Consider the following 12,768-nt stretch of genomic DNA (forward strand, 5'->3'; position numbering starts at 1 on the left):
CTTTATTATTCTTTTAAAATGTCGGAAAAACAAACCTCCACATCTGTCTGATGCAAATGGTTAGGATGCGCAAGAGAGCCAGGAGTTTTCAGGCTTTTCAAATAATATTCAAATCTGCAGTGTACAGAGTAAAGAAAAAGGGAGGGGCTTCCTCTTCTCTCGCTGAGAATAAAACCAAACCAAAAAAAAAAAAAAAAACCAGTTGCAGTCAAGTTGACTTCGACTCATGGCAACCCCCTGTGGTGTATCAGACTAGAACTGTGCTCCATAGGATTTTAATAGCCGATTTTTCTGAAGTGGATTGCCAGGCCTTTCTTCTGATAGATTCAGTTCCCAACCTTAGCAACCAAGAACATTAATCGCACGGAAACTTTATACCTCAGGGGAGGCCACTTCCATGCATGAAAGCTAGTTACTTACAAACCTAGAAGAGAATCATGCTGTTGTTGCATGTCCTCAAGTTGATTCAGATGTACAGTGACCATATAGGATAGACTAGAACTATCCCATAGAGTTTTCAGGGCTGTAATCTTTATGGAAGCAGACTGACACATTTTTCTCCTGTGGATTGACTGGTGGGTTAGCAGTCAAGTGCTTAACCACTGCACCATCAAGGTTCCTTAGGAGAGAATCTGCACCGTGGAATCGTAGAGCCAGGGAGGCCCAAGACGCAATGGTTCAACCATGAGTGAGAAGGAGAGCCTGCCAGAAGAGGAAAATGCACATGTCCGGGGACTCTGAGGGCCCCTAGTCCTGTTTCGCTCTTAGTTAATCAGCCTATTGAGTGAGGGTTTTCCTGCAGGGCCAGTCTTCTGCCTGGGCTTTGCTCTCTTTCCTATCCTTGTTCTCTTTCTCCCACAGGCGTCTGGATGCCAACCACATCAGCTACGTGCCCCCAAGCTGTTTCAGTGGTCTGCACTCCCTGAGGCACCTGTGGCTGGATGACAATGCTTTGACAGAAATCCCCGTCCAGCCTTTCAGAACTTTATCAGCTTTGCAGGCCATGACCTTGGCCCTGAACAAAATACGCCACATACCAGACTACGCCTTTGGAAACCTCTCCAGCTTGGTAGTTCTGTAAGTTTTATTGATTTCTTTCTCTTGTTTAACAGTTTCTAAATTCACTGTAACCTTAACCTTAAAATGCTGGCCCTTCAAACCTGGAATGGGGACATCTTCAGGGAGGAAAAACCCCCTGAGCCACTCTCCAAAAAGAAGACCTCATAAATGATCTAACTGTGTAAGTGAATTAAATGACATTTATTGAGCACCTGCTAAGTGCCAAGCACTGCTGAGTATGCAAAGATAATAAAATATGACTTCTGCAAGTCATTACTACATTGTACAATTATTACAGTTACAGAAGTTAAGAAAAATTCATTATTTCTGGTAATTCATAATTTAGGTAAAATTGAAACATGCCCTTCTTATGAATGAAAAAGTACTTCTTGAACACCTACCAAGGAAAGAAAAAATTAACCTTCAACAGTGAGCTATGCATTTATATTGCTTTTTCCCGGTGTGTCTAGATTTCATTATTTTAGTAAATCAAAGTGATTCTCAAGTAATGGTTTGAGAAATAATCAGTTTTCTTAAAGATTTTAGCAATATGCCCCACGTCTATAACATAATAGCCTATCGATGCTGATATAGAAAATAGCAACTACTTGAAAGGCTGTAAGATCAGATTGCTTAGGAACTTTGAGAAGGGTTTTGTCTGCACTGAGTCTTTCTCCTTTTGCTCCCTGCTCACCAACCAACCCACCACTGCCTTCAGGCATTGCACTCACGTGCCAATCTCCTGCACTATAGGATATGCTCCTTTGAGGGCTGGGCAGCAGCTTCCCCATCTTTTAGGTTCCCTTCAATCCCCTGTTTTGCAATGTTTTGTATGTAGAAGATCCCCAATAAAAGTCACATAGATCTCACATGAAATCCAGGTATTGTCTGAAAGGTTAAAAAAGGATAAGAAATTTTTGATGATATTAACAAATTTCTGTACTGAATTTTATGTACAAAAATAATGCTCTGACCCACCAGAAGCTGGATGTGTACTTTAATTTTTTCCTCCACTAAGGGAATGGATTCACATAGATCCAGCTATTCTTTTTCACCCTGTCCTCCTTGAGCCCATTATCCGTTGGGGAGTTAGTCCAGTCTTCAGTTATGCTCATAGCTGTTCTCACTGACCTCGACCTAACTGATTTACCAGTTGAGCAAAGACGATAATCATACACATTAGTACTGTGTCAAGATACATAATCTCTTTGGGCAGCCAAAAAATCTGTTCACCACTCCCCATGGCTGAAATTGTTATTTCCTGTTGACCTGTGGCTCCACCCTGGGAACACAGCCATATTATAAGCCTTCAGCTTTAATAGAAATTGCACTTAGTAGACATAGGACCTTCCCTGAGCCTCTATTTGTTAAAGATGGTCAGTATCTCTGCTTAGCATCCTACATGCCGAAGTCATGCTGAACAATCTATGCTAAATCATACGCTGAAGAACCATGCTGAAAAACCTGAATTTACTTGTATTAATCACGTTGCTTATATCATTATACACGCCCTGATATCTCAAACCCAAAAAGTAAAACTATGTCTACCAATTAAATTCTGTGATACGGAATCATCTGTGGTGAATGTGAATGGGGCATATAGGTATTTTTTTTTTAATGTTGAACAAAGCATTTCTTGTATATAATTAGCGCGTTCTTCAATATAAGTTTCTTTGGATTTAACCAATTGAAACGTTGTGCCTAAGTCTGCTCTGGGTAGTGTGCCTTCCTGACTGCGTCCTTAATGTTCGTCTGCAGGCATCTCCATAACAATAGAATCCACTCCCTGGGAAAGAAATGCTTTGATGGGCTCCACAGCCTGGAGACTTTGTGAGTTGACCTTTTATTTGTTTCCCTTTTTTCAGTGTTTTCATGAATATTCTGAAAGAATCAAAATAGTCTTAAAGCCAAACTTGCTGTTTGGTTTGGTTAATTGGCTGAGCTTTAAACAGATATTTACAGTGACTTTATCGTACACACAAAAACACACACACACCACAGAGCTAAACAATAATGTTATTTCAGTCTAACAAGAGTGATAAATTTAGTTAGAATCGTTGTTAAGTTAAATGAGATGTTCTCTCCTGAGCAGTGACTGTTTGCTTAGGAATGTGTGTTTACTGTCAAGGATCAGTTCTGTGTTGTCATTCAGGCTCACTATTCATAAGTCTGGTTCTCCCTGCTGAATGAGAGGATGCAGACTAAGCAAATGCCTGAGTCTCTAATCTGAGATAAACAGGCTGTTTCATTAGGAAACAGCAAGGTTTGTGTTAAAGCAATTCAAAAGTCTAAAAAGTAATAAGAACTACATTTATTGAGTATATCTATAATCATATACTGTATTGAACACTTGGCATACATTGTCTCAGTTAATCCTTACAACCACCCTATGAGAGCTGTTACTATTTCAATTTTATTCCAGGTTCTAGATAGGTTATGTTATTTTACCAACATTACATATCTAGTCAGTTGCATAACTGGGATTTGCTTTCTTCTCTAGTCTGTCTCTGAAATCCTACCCCATACACTACTTTCAAAGACTAGTTTGAAAATTCAGTTCTGAGTTGGCATCTGTAATATAAGTACAGTCCAGTCAGCTGACCATAGCCTTGAGCTTCTCCCAGAAAAAAAGTGCAAAGGGTTCTGGTGGGCCACCTCAGGGCCCCAGTTTTTTCTCAGGGGAAGAACTGCTCTTCATTGCCCTTTTGAGTGAGAAAGGGATAATAACTGAGAGGTGATAGGCACTGAGGGTCCTGAATGTGCTGGGAGAGGAAGGTCCTGGTGGCTCCAGCTGAGCCCACCCTCCCCCATGTTTTTAATACCCAAGTGCAATAAACCACACAGGGCCACCCAATCTACAATGCTGCCTCTCACCAGGCCTGCAGAAGGAGACAGCCAAAAACCACCTCTCCTGTTGCTGTAGAGTCCAGTATCATATGAATACAGAGTTCAACTCTGTAGATAACCAGGTCCTTAGGGGCTCCTATTGGTGATGGCCTTCTTGTGACTGATGAGCACTAACAGCTTTCCTTCCATGGTTACTCAAGTCACTGAGTGCCAAAGACTAACTTGTCTAGTCATGACCTTGATGTCATCTTAATGGCATAGGCAAGCAGTTCCCATTAGCTGCTAGGAAAACTTAGAACTTCTTCCTTTTATCTACACAGGGCTGGGCTGGGGATCTTAGCAATGGAAATCACCTTCTAGTCCTTTTCACTACAAGAGAGAAAAACAAGATGGGCTTTGATGGATATTTCCATAGTCTTTTTTTTTTTTTTCCTTTCTTTCCCCCCTCCCCCTCCTGTTTGGGTGAGGACCCAGGATTGCATATAAATACCATAGAGCAAAACATTTCAGGGCAAACTTGTGTAAATTTCCTTGTCTCCCTTCCCCCACCTTGCCCAGGGCTACAGAGGATCAGTAAATTGGTTATTCCCAGCCTCTTCCTTCCCCCCACTAGAAATCCAAGTAATTTATAAGGACCCAATCCTTGTTTAATCAAAACAGAGCATCTGGAGAGATTTACAAACAGGAAGAAAATTTATGTCCACAAAAGACACCAGTTTCCTGCCTGCAGTATAGTTTAGGGATGGTTTGTGCCAGACAAGTAGGAATCTTGATTCATGTTTAACTCAGTCAAATTATCTCGCTCTTAAAATTAAATAGCGATTCTTCTCCACAGAGGAAGATCTGACCACATCTGATTGCCTGACCAAAAGGTTTTCCTGTGTCATCTGGGAGATCTACCATTCCCAGAGACCAGGAGGCAATTACTTTTTCATACGAAGATGTAGATATGTTGTGGAGTAAGTCTATAAAGCACTTGTGAGTAATGGAATTGAAAAGCCACTTGTATCATAACAGAGAAATGAATTATTTGAGATCATTTGTCTGGTCATTCCACCTCTCTGCATGAGGGATAATACAGAGTTTTGCCTCACAGACCAAGGAAAACATCATATTTCTAATCTGAATCATGATTTGTGACCCTGAGAAAATTCTAGACCTGATGTCCTTCCTGAGAGTACCCTGTATCACTCAAGCCTCTCCAGAAGCAGGCTCTCATCCTGGACCTCAGGGTGGGGGAGATACAGGCACCCTACAGGAGTCAGGGGCAAAGTAGCCATCCAAGATATCTTACCATGTTACACACTGAAAAGCGGGGTGGGAGGGTTAGAGGGTGAAGGAAGGATCAAGTAGTGGGATGTCATTCAGGAGCCTGGAGGAGTGCAGATACAGGCTCACAATTTAGTGAGTCAGGTACAGATGAAGAGCTACATAGGCAAGAGGTCAACACCTGGTCAGGTGTCCTTCCTACTTGAAAGTTAACACCACTGCACATCCTCTCCCTTCTTTAAATGTACCCGTGCCATTGAACTTTGACTCTGAAACTTCTCATGATCTGTCTAATGAGCATTTTAATGCAGATACTTATGAAATGATAATAGTCAGCAAGCCAGGAAAATCTCTCCATAAAGAAAAGAATGAGAATTTTCATCAATAACATTGGTCTATTGGAAGAGCAGGTTAATTTCTTGTAAATACCGTTTATATGAATTTTTAAATGAAAAACTGAAAATGCTATTTACTTCTTTTCAGAGATTTAAATTACAATAACCTTGATGAATTCCCCACTGCAATCACAACACTCTCCAACCTTAAAGAACTGTAAGTATTAAGAACAAATTTGATGGGAGAATATTATTCTTTGTGAATTTATTCTAAAATATGTGTGATTATTGTACATAATGTTACTTGCTAGAAACTTGAATGCATTAATATAAATAATGGCTAATTGCACTTGAAAGATATTTTAATTGACACCTATCACCAGCAAGTATCTGATAATTATTTTGATTTATAATGGATTTTCTGTAATATATGGGCGTTTTATCTCTTTTCCTAAGCCATACTTGCCCAACATTTATGTACTTTATAGACTGTAGTAGAACCTTTCCTAGGTCATATGAATCTAGCAACAGATGAATAAAACTGTATATGCCTAGTACAGTGCTGGATGCTTTCACATACATTATTTCATATTCTCTAAATTCTTCATGGATCTTATAAAATAACAAAAAAATACCAATTTTACTAATAAAGCTAGCTTTCAGTCATTAGGTTGCATGTACTGTCTTTCATATGACAAAATTTAATTCATTTTTTAGGTTTTTTTGTCACTAAAAATATGAATAACCTACGTGAAGAATGTTCTAACACTTGAAAGGAAAATAAACATAGAGGCTTATTCTCCTGGCAGAGAGATATCAGACACACAGCCAAAGGAGGCAGACAGTAGAGTTTGTTGATAGGAAGAAACCTTCAGGGGGTTCTGCCTTCAGGGGGTTCTGCCTTCAGGAGGTTCTGCCATGGCTTGGCTGGGAAATCACCATCTTATGTGTTCAGACGGCCCAAAGACTGTCACACACATCACACAGCCGCAGCCCACAAAGGACCCAGAGATCACTGACTCCGCCCCTCTGCCTCTCAGACAGAGTTGGCACCGACAGATGAGAATCAATTTGTCATTACAGACTCACTGAGCCTGGGCATCGTCCTTCCAAGCCCATTCCTTAGGGTCAGGAAATTTCATCCTCGTAAGGAGATTACTTAAATCTCTGCTTCACCGCAGTTTAAATCAATTTTATCTTCCGCTAGCTTCAGTCGAGGTCAGGAAGAGCTGATCGTAATCCTGTCTCCAAACATGACTCCCATTCTCTTAGGCTGTTATACTGTGGTGCTTTATGGGATATGAGAAACAGTTTTTGATTCCCAAGAAATCCAGATTTCTGAGTGACCCACCCAGGCCATTGCCCTGAGATGATCTTTTAACCTTGAGCCTTGAGCATACTGGTCTCCTAAAAGTCCCCTTTAAGTCAACAATAGCCTTGCTAATTAGTGAAGACTAGTTGGCCTTGGGAGCCCTAGTGGTGCAATGGTTAAGAGATACAGCTGCTAACCAAAAGGCTGGCAGTTTGAATCCATCAGCCACTCCTTAGAAACTCTATGGGGCAGTTCTACTCTCTCCTATAGGGTCATTATGGGTCGGAATTGACTCAAAGGCAGCGTTTACAGGGGTACAGATAGTTGGCCTTGGGTATTGTGCTCTTTTGAAGAATTATCTATGTGAAGTCAGTTTCCAGAAACAAACCCCAGGGTCAGACTAGAAGCTATGTTTTAGGGTAAATCACCATTATGAAAACACTGTTGCAGCCTGTTTCCATGGCAATGTTGATTAAGATGAGGTATAAGAATCCTAGGACGTTCTCTCATCTTTGGAACACTTCAACTTTCTAGTCAAAAGTGTCGCACGATGTGCAAATCATACATTAAATAAACTTCAAATCAATTTATATTATTGGCTTTATATAATTTTTGTTTTAACAGATTGGTGTTCTTTTTAGAACATGAGGTTGTCTATTTCCATAAAGTACAGTTATTATTTTCAGATTATTTATTCTTCTTTCAAGATGACAGCTTGGGATTTCTTCTTCTAGAGAGTAATTAAGGGCCCATAAGTTTCAAGATGCATAGAAGAATTTAACGTTGTCCTCTGGCTACTAAAGGTGCTGATTATTGCTACAGGAAGGAAAACTATTAAATAATTTTACCCCACATGTTATTTTCTATAAATTGTTTTTTTTCTCTTTTTAGAGGATTTCATAGCAACAATATCAAGTCGATACCTGAAAAAGCATTTGTAGGCAACCCTTCTCTTATTACAATGTAAGTGACCGTAGTGCTTTTTTGATTTTCCATCCTGAAATTTAGCATGTACAATAAATGTTCAATATTTGCCCAAGTTGTGTCTGTCAGTTAGTGTAAGAAACTATACAGAGGAGTGTATATGAAGGTGTTTTGCCAGGTTTTAGATGAACACTGGAAAAAAAAAGTTTTGTTTTTTTTTTTTAGGATCTACTACATGAAGGACAAGGAGCCCTGATGGCTCAGTGGTTAAGTGCTCAACTGCTAACCAGCAAGCTGGAGGTTCAAACCCACCAGCCACTCCTCGGGAGAAAGATGTGGCAGTCTACTTCTGTAAAGATTACAGCCTTGGAAACCCTATGGGGCTATTGTACTCTGTTCTATAGGGTCGCTATGAGTCGGAATCAAAATGACGGCAATGGGGTTTGGTTTTATATATATATGTGTGTGTGTATGTGTGTGTGTGTGTGTGTGTGTGTGTAGGACAGGAGTCCCTGGGTGGCATAAACAGTTAAGCACTCCACTACTAGCCAGAGGGGCCTAGGAAAAAAAGCCTGGTGATCTACTTCTGAAAGGATGAAGCAGTTCTACTCTGCATACATGCGGTTGCCATGAGTCAGAATTGACTCGAGGGCAACCACCAACAATAACAACAATGTGCAGGCCATTATGCTGTATATCTTTAGATGCCTTGTCTCACTTCACAGTAATGCTGGGAAATACTTTTGATATCTCCATTATCTACGGGAGAAAATTGATTTTTAGAGAATCAATGTTAAGGTTACACTGTCCAAACTTGAACCTAAGTATATTAGAAATGTAAATTATTATATACAAACAAGGGTCCTTTACAGCTGTAGACTCCAGTCTAAATTGTAAAGTGGGGGTGGAATTCTGTTTTATGCCAAGTCCTCATATCTATTAATTATCAAGCCCACGCACTGAGTCACATTTATACAAAGTAGGATGTAATTCTAGAAAGTTGTGTATGTTCTAGAAAGGTGTACGTGAGGATTTATATGCCAACAAAAGCATAAAACAGTCTCCAACTACAAAGTATAATTAATTCTGTGCTTCACATTTAGCACAGACAGAAGATTGTAATATGTAGATATAAAACCCGTTGCCGTCAAGTAGATTCCGACTCATAGCAACCCTACAGGACAGAGTACAACTGCCCCATAGGGCTTGAGGAGTGGCTGGCGGATTCAAACTGCTGACCTTTGGGTTAGCAGCCAAACTCTTAACCACTGCACAACCAGGGCTCCAAGTGTAGCTATAGGACAATGAAAATATTTAAACATTCAGCTGGCTCTTAGATAAGAGACACCTGTCAGGAGCAGCTTTGGGGCATAGCGCTGGCCTGGGGTCATGGGTGAGGGGTCTCAGCTGTGGAGAAGGAGAGTAAGGACAACTGTTGAACATGACTCCAGGGCACTTCTTCGCAGATGTTTGTCCTGTGCTAACTTGATTAAGAGGCTTTCTGAAACCACATGGCATTTGTCACAAATGAGCTGGAGTCTCAGCCCTGATGACTGAAAACAGTACCACTCATCATTTCTGAAATGTTCAGGCAGTATGTTGGCAAACTGAGAGTTTTGAAGTCTATTGACCAATAAACAGGGCTCCTCATTAGAGAGTATTTACATATTAAGAGGTTGGTAAATTGCACTGCCTTTGCTCCTTTTTCCTTGCAGCCACAGGGCTGGTTTTTAATCACTCTTTTGATATGCTAATCACCCCAGAGGAGGACTCCAAAAACCCACTGCAGTCGACTCACAGAGACCCCACCGGGTTTCCAAGGCTGTAAATCTCTACTAAAGTGGACTGCCTCATCTTTCTCCCTCGGAGCTGCTAGTGGTTTAGAACATCAGCCGTTTGGTCAGCAGTCTATCGCTTTAACTACTGTGCCACCAGGGCCCTTACAGAGGAGGGCTAACCGTCCTAATATTTACTGAAGCTTCTATCCAGTGTTTGGAGCCCTTTTGGCACAGTAATTAAGAACCTGGCTGCTAACTAAAAGGTCGGCAGTTCAAATCCACCAGCGGCTCCTTGGAAACCCTATGGGGCAGTTGTACTCTGTCCTATATGGTCACTATGAGTCGGAATCAACTTGACGGCAATGGGTTTTTGGTTTTATCCAGCATTTGATGGTGTTGATCACTTTCTCCATGAAGCTCTCCTCTCCCTGCTCCCATGTCTGTTTCCATCTCTTTTCACGGCCATCCCCACACCCGCCCCTTCTGACTATTTCTGTGAGTGCTTCCTGTAGCCCATTAGCTACCCAGTCTTCATTTCTACCTCTGTAGTCCCTATCCTATCCATCTTCCCATCCTTCTTTCATCCCCACTGCCACCATTACTTGTAGATTTGTACCAGTCAAGAGCATCAGGCTGGTCTCCCTGCCATGGCAGAGGCATCTCACTAGAAGCACAGCATCCAACTTGTCACACCCCTGCTGCGAAACAAAGAGAGATTCAAAGTTGTCTGTTTACGTTCAGTGGAAACATCTTACCCTGCCATTCACAGCCCTCCAAGACAGAGCCCAAGCCAACCCTGCCTCCCAATTCCCCAAAGCTCTCCTGAATTACTCTATGCTGTGTTGTTGTTAGTTGCCCTCGAGTGGATTCTGACTCATGGCAAACCCCATGTGATCCCATGTGTGCAGAGTAGAACTGCTCCATAGGATTTTCAAGGCTATGACCTTTCAGAAGCAGATTACCAGGCCTGTCTTCCAAGGCACCTCAAGTTGGGTTCGAACCACCAACCTTTCAGCTAGTAGTCGAGCGCTTATTCATTTGCACCACCCAGAGATTCTTCTCTATGCTGTAAACCAAGCTATATTCATAGAACAAAGCTCTTTCCTTTTTTTCCTTTGCTCCTACTCTTTCATCCCCTCACTATGCTTGTTGAAATTCTGTCTCCAGGACCCATTTCAAATGCCATTTTCATGAAGTTTCTATTGATATCCCCCTAAAATGGGAGAGAGCTCCGTCCCAGAAAGCCCATAGCTCCTTGTTTGTATTTCTGATACTTCTGCCTTATGTACACAAACATGTGCATTCATATCTGTCCAGTGTACATACATAGGTACATGCATACGAACACAATTATATACATGCAAGCATACAGTGCAGATAACAGATTGTGTAATATTATGAGGAAAATTCCATTTTTTAATCATAAGGCCTATCTTCCAGCTTTAGTTATTCCTCTTACCAATTGTTCAATCTCAAGGGAAAAGAAGAGAACCAAGGGTTGGAGGATAGAAGGGGACTTAGGTGTGTTGGGTAACAACTATGTCCTAGGCGCTATGCCCGATGCTACACATGCATTAACTCATTTAATTCTTACACAAACTCTACAAATAAATACTATTATCTCAGAAAATCAGGTATCTGGGAGGTAATGAACATGCCAAGGTTAATTACCTGAGTCTTAGTTTCTTTCTTCAGAAATGAGGAAAACGGCATCACCTTACAGATCGTATAAAGTTGTTGTGTCCCTCAGTTGCACCATATAAGTGAAAGTGATATGCTCTTATCGTATTTATTTGTTTTATCCCAACTGATTCCAAGTGTCTTTGGAGCAGGCCCCTTCACACGCCCACCATCTAGCATAATGCCAGGCACATAATAGATACTCAAGGACAACTTCTTGAATGTATTAGTCTTTAAATCCCTGCCAATATTGACCCTCATACTTCGAATACAGTAGACATCGATAAATATTTGTTGAATTTAATTGAAGTATAAGGTCATTTCATTTAAGAACTATGTGTGGGGGCTCCGTTAACCAGGCAGTTCAAATACCATTACATTGAAAACATCTGTAAAACAAAAATATTTTTAAGTTCTAATACCACCCAACCTTTTAAAGCAATAATTGATGAAAGAAAAATTGTAATGTTACAAAATCCCCAAATAGCTATTTTCCTCTCAAATGATTTGAAGAGTCCCTTAGGTATGTTGTGATAAAATCTGACCAGTGGGTATAACCTTCATATAGAACTTCACCTTTCTTTAATTATATGATTGCCAATACTTTGAATTACCTTTTTGCCACTCAATGAATAATCCACAGTTGTTGGAGGCAGAGGAAGATTATTAAGGTTAACTCCACTCTGCTCATGTGCATTTTTGTTTACTATCATTTATATCTGCCTTGCTGTCAGAAATTTTCAATGTTATATAGTGTAGATTTCTTTTTTTAAAAAAAGTCTCATAATGCAAATCAAAACACTTTTTGAGGTTTTCCTGAAACCAAGGAATCAGGAATGTTATGTAATATGTTGTTGTTGTTGATAGGTGCCGTCAAGTCAGTTCGGACTCATAGTGACCCTGTGTACAACAGAACGAAACACTGCGCGGTCCTGCACCATCCTCACAATCATTGTTATGTTTGAGCCATTGTTGCAGCCACTGTGTCAATCCATCTTGTTGAGGGTCTTCCTCTTTTTCACTGACCTTCTATTTTACCAAGCATGATGTCCTTCCCCAGGGACTGATCCCTCCTGATAACATGCCCAAAGTATGTGAGAGAAAGTTTTTGTCATCCTTGCTTCTAATGACCATTCTGGCCGTACTTCTTCCAAAACAGATTTGTTCATTCTTTTGGCAGTCCATGGTATATTCAATATTCTTCACCAACACCATAATTCAAATGCATAAATTCTTCTGTTTTCCTTATTCATTGTCCAGCTTTCACATGCATATGAGGCGATTGAAAACACTATGGTTTGGGTCAGGCACACTCTAGTCCTCAAGGTGACATCTTTGCTTTTCAACACTTTAAAGAGGTCTTTTGCAGCAGATTTGCCCAATGCAATGCGTCGTTTGATTTGACTGCTGCTTCCTTAGGCATTGATTGTGGATGCAAGTAAAATGAAATCTGTGACAACTTCAGTCTTTTCTCTGTTTATCATGATGTTGCTTATTGGTCCAGTTGTGAGGATTTTTGTTTTCTTTATGTTGAGGTGTAATCCATACTGAAGGCTGTAGTCTT

At 40.6% G+C, this 12,768-nt stretch overlaps 1 protein-coding gene across 3 annotated transcripts in view; it reads left to right on the top strand.

The window, feature by feature from the left end:
* Positions 1-12,768, top strand: part of LGR5 (leucine rich repeat containing G protein-coupled receptor 5) — a 141,794-nt gene that overhangs the window by 105,463 nt on the left and 23,563 nt on the right. Inside the window, exons 5-8 of one of the 3 annotated variants that reach the window (XM_004386449.1) lie at positions 862-1,077; positions 2,818-2,889; positions 5,659-5,727; positions 7,714-7,785. In XM_004386449.1, coding sequence (XP_004386506.1) covers positions 862-1,077; positions 2,818-2,889; positions 5,659-5,727; positions 7,714-7,785 — 429 coding nt within the window. The remainder of the gene's footprint in view (positions 1-861; positions 1,078-2,817; positions 2,890-5,658; positions 5,728-7,713; positions 7,786-12,768) is intronic. The other 2 variants (XM_012558399.1, XM_012558400.1) reach the window with 2 other exon arrangements.

Source organism: Trichechus manatus, unplaced genomic scaffold (assembly GCF_000243295.1).
Source record: "Trichechus manatus latirostris isolate Lorelei unplaced genomic scaffold, TriManLat1.0 scaffold00164, whole genome shotgun sequence".
NCBI classification, from domain to species: domain Eukaryota; kingdom Metazoa; phylum Chordata; class Mammalia; order Sirenia; family Trichechidae; genus Trichechus; species Trichechus manatus.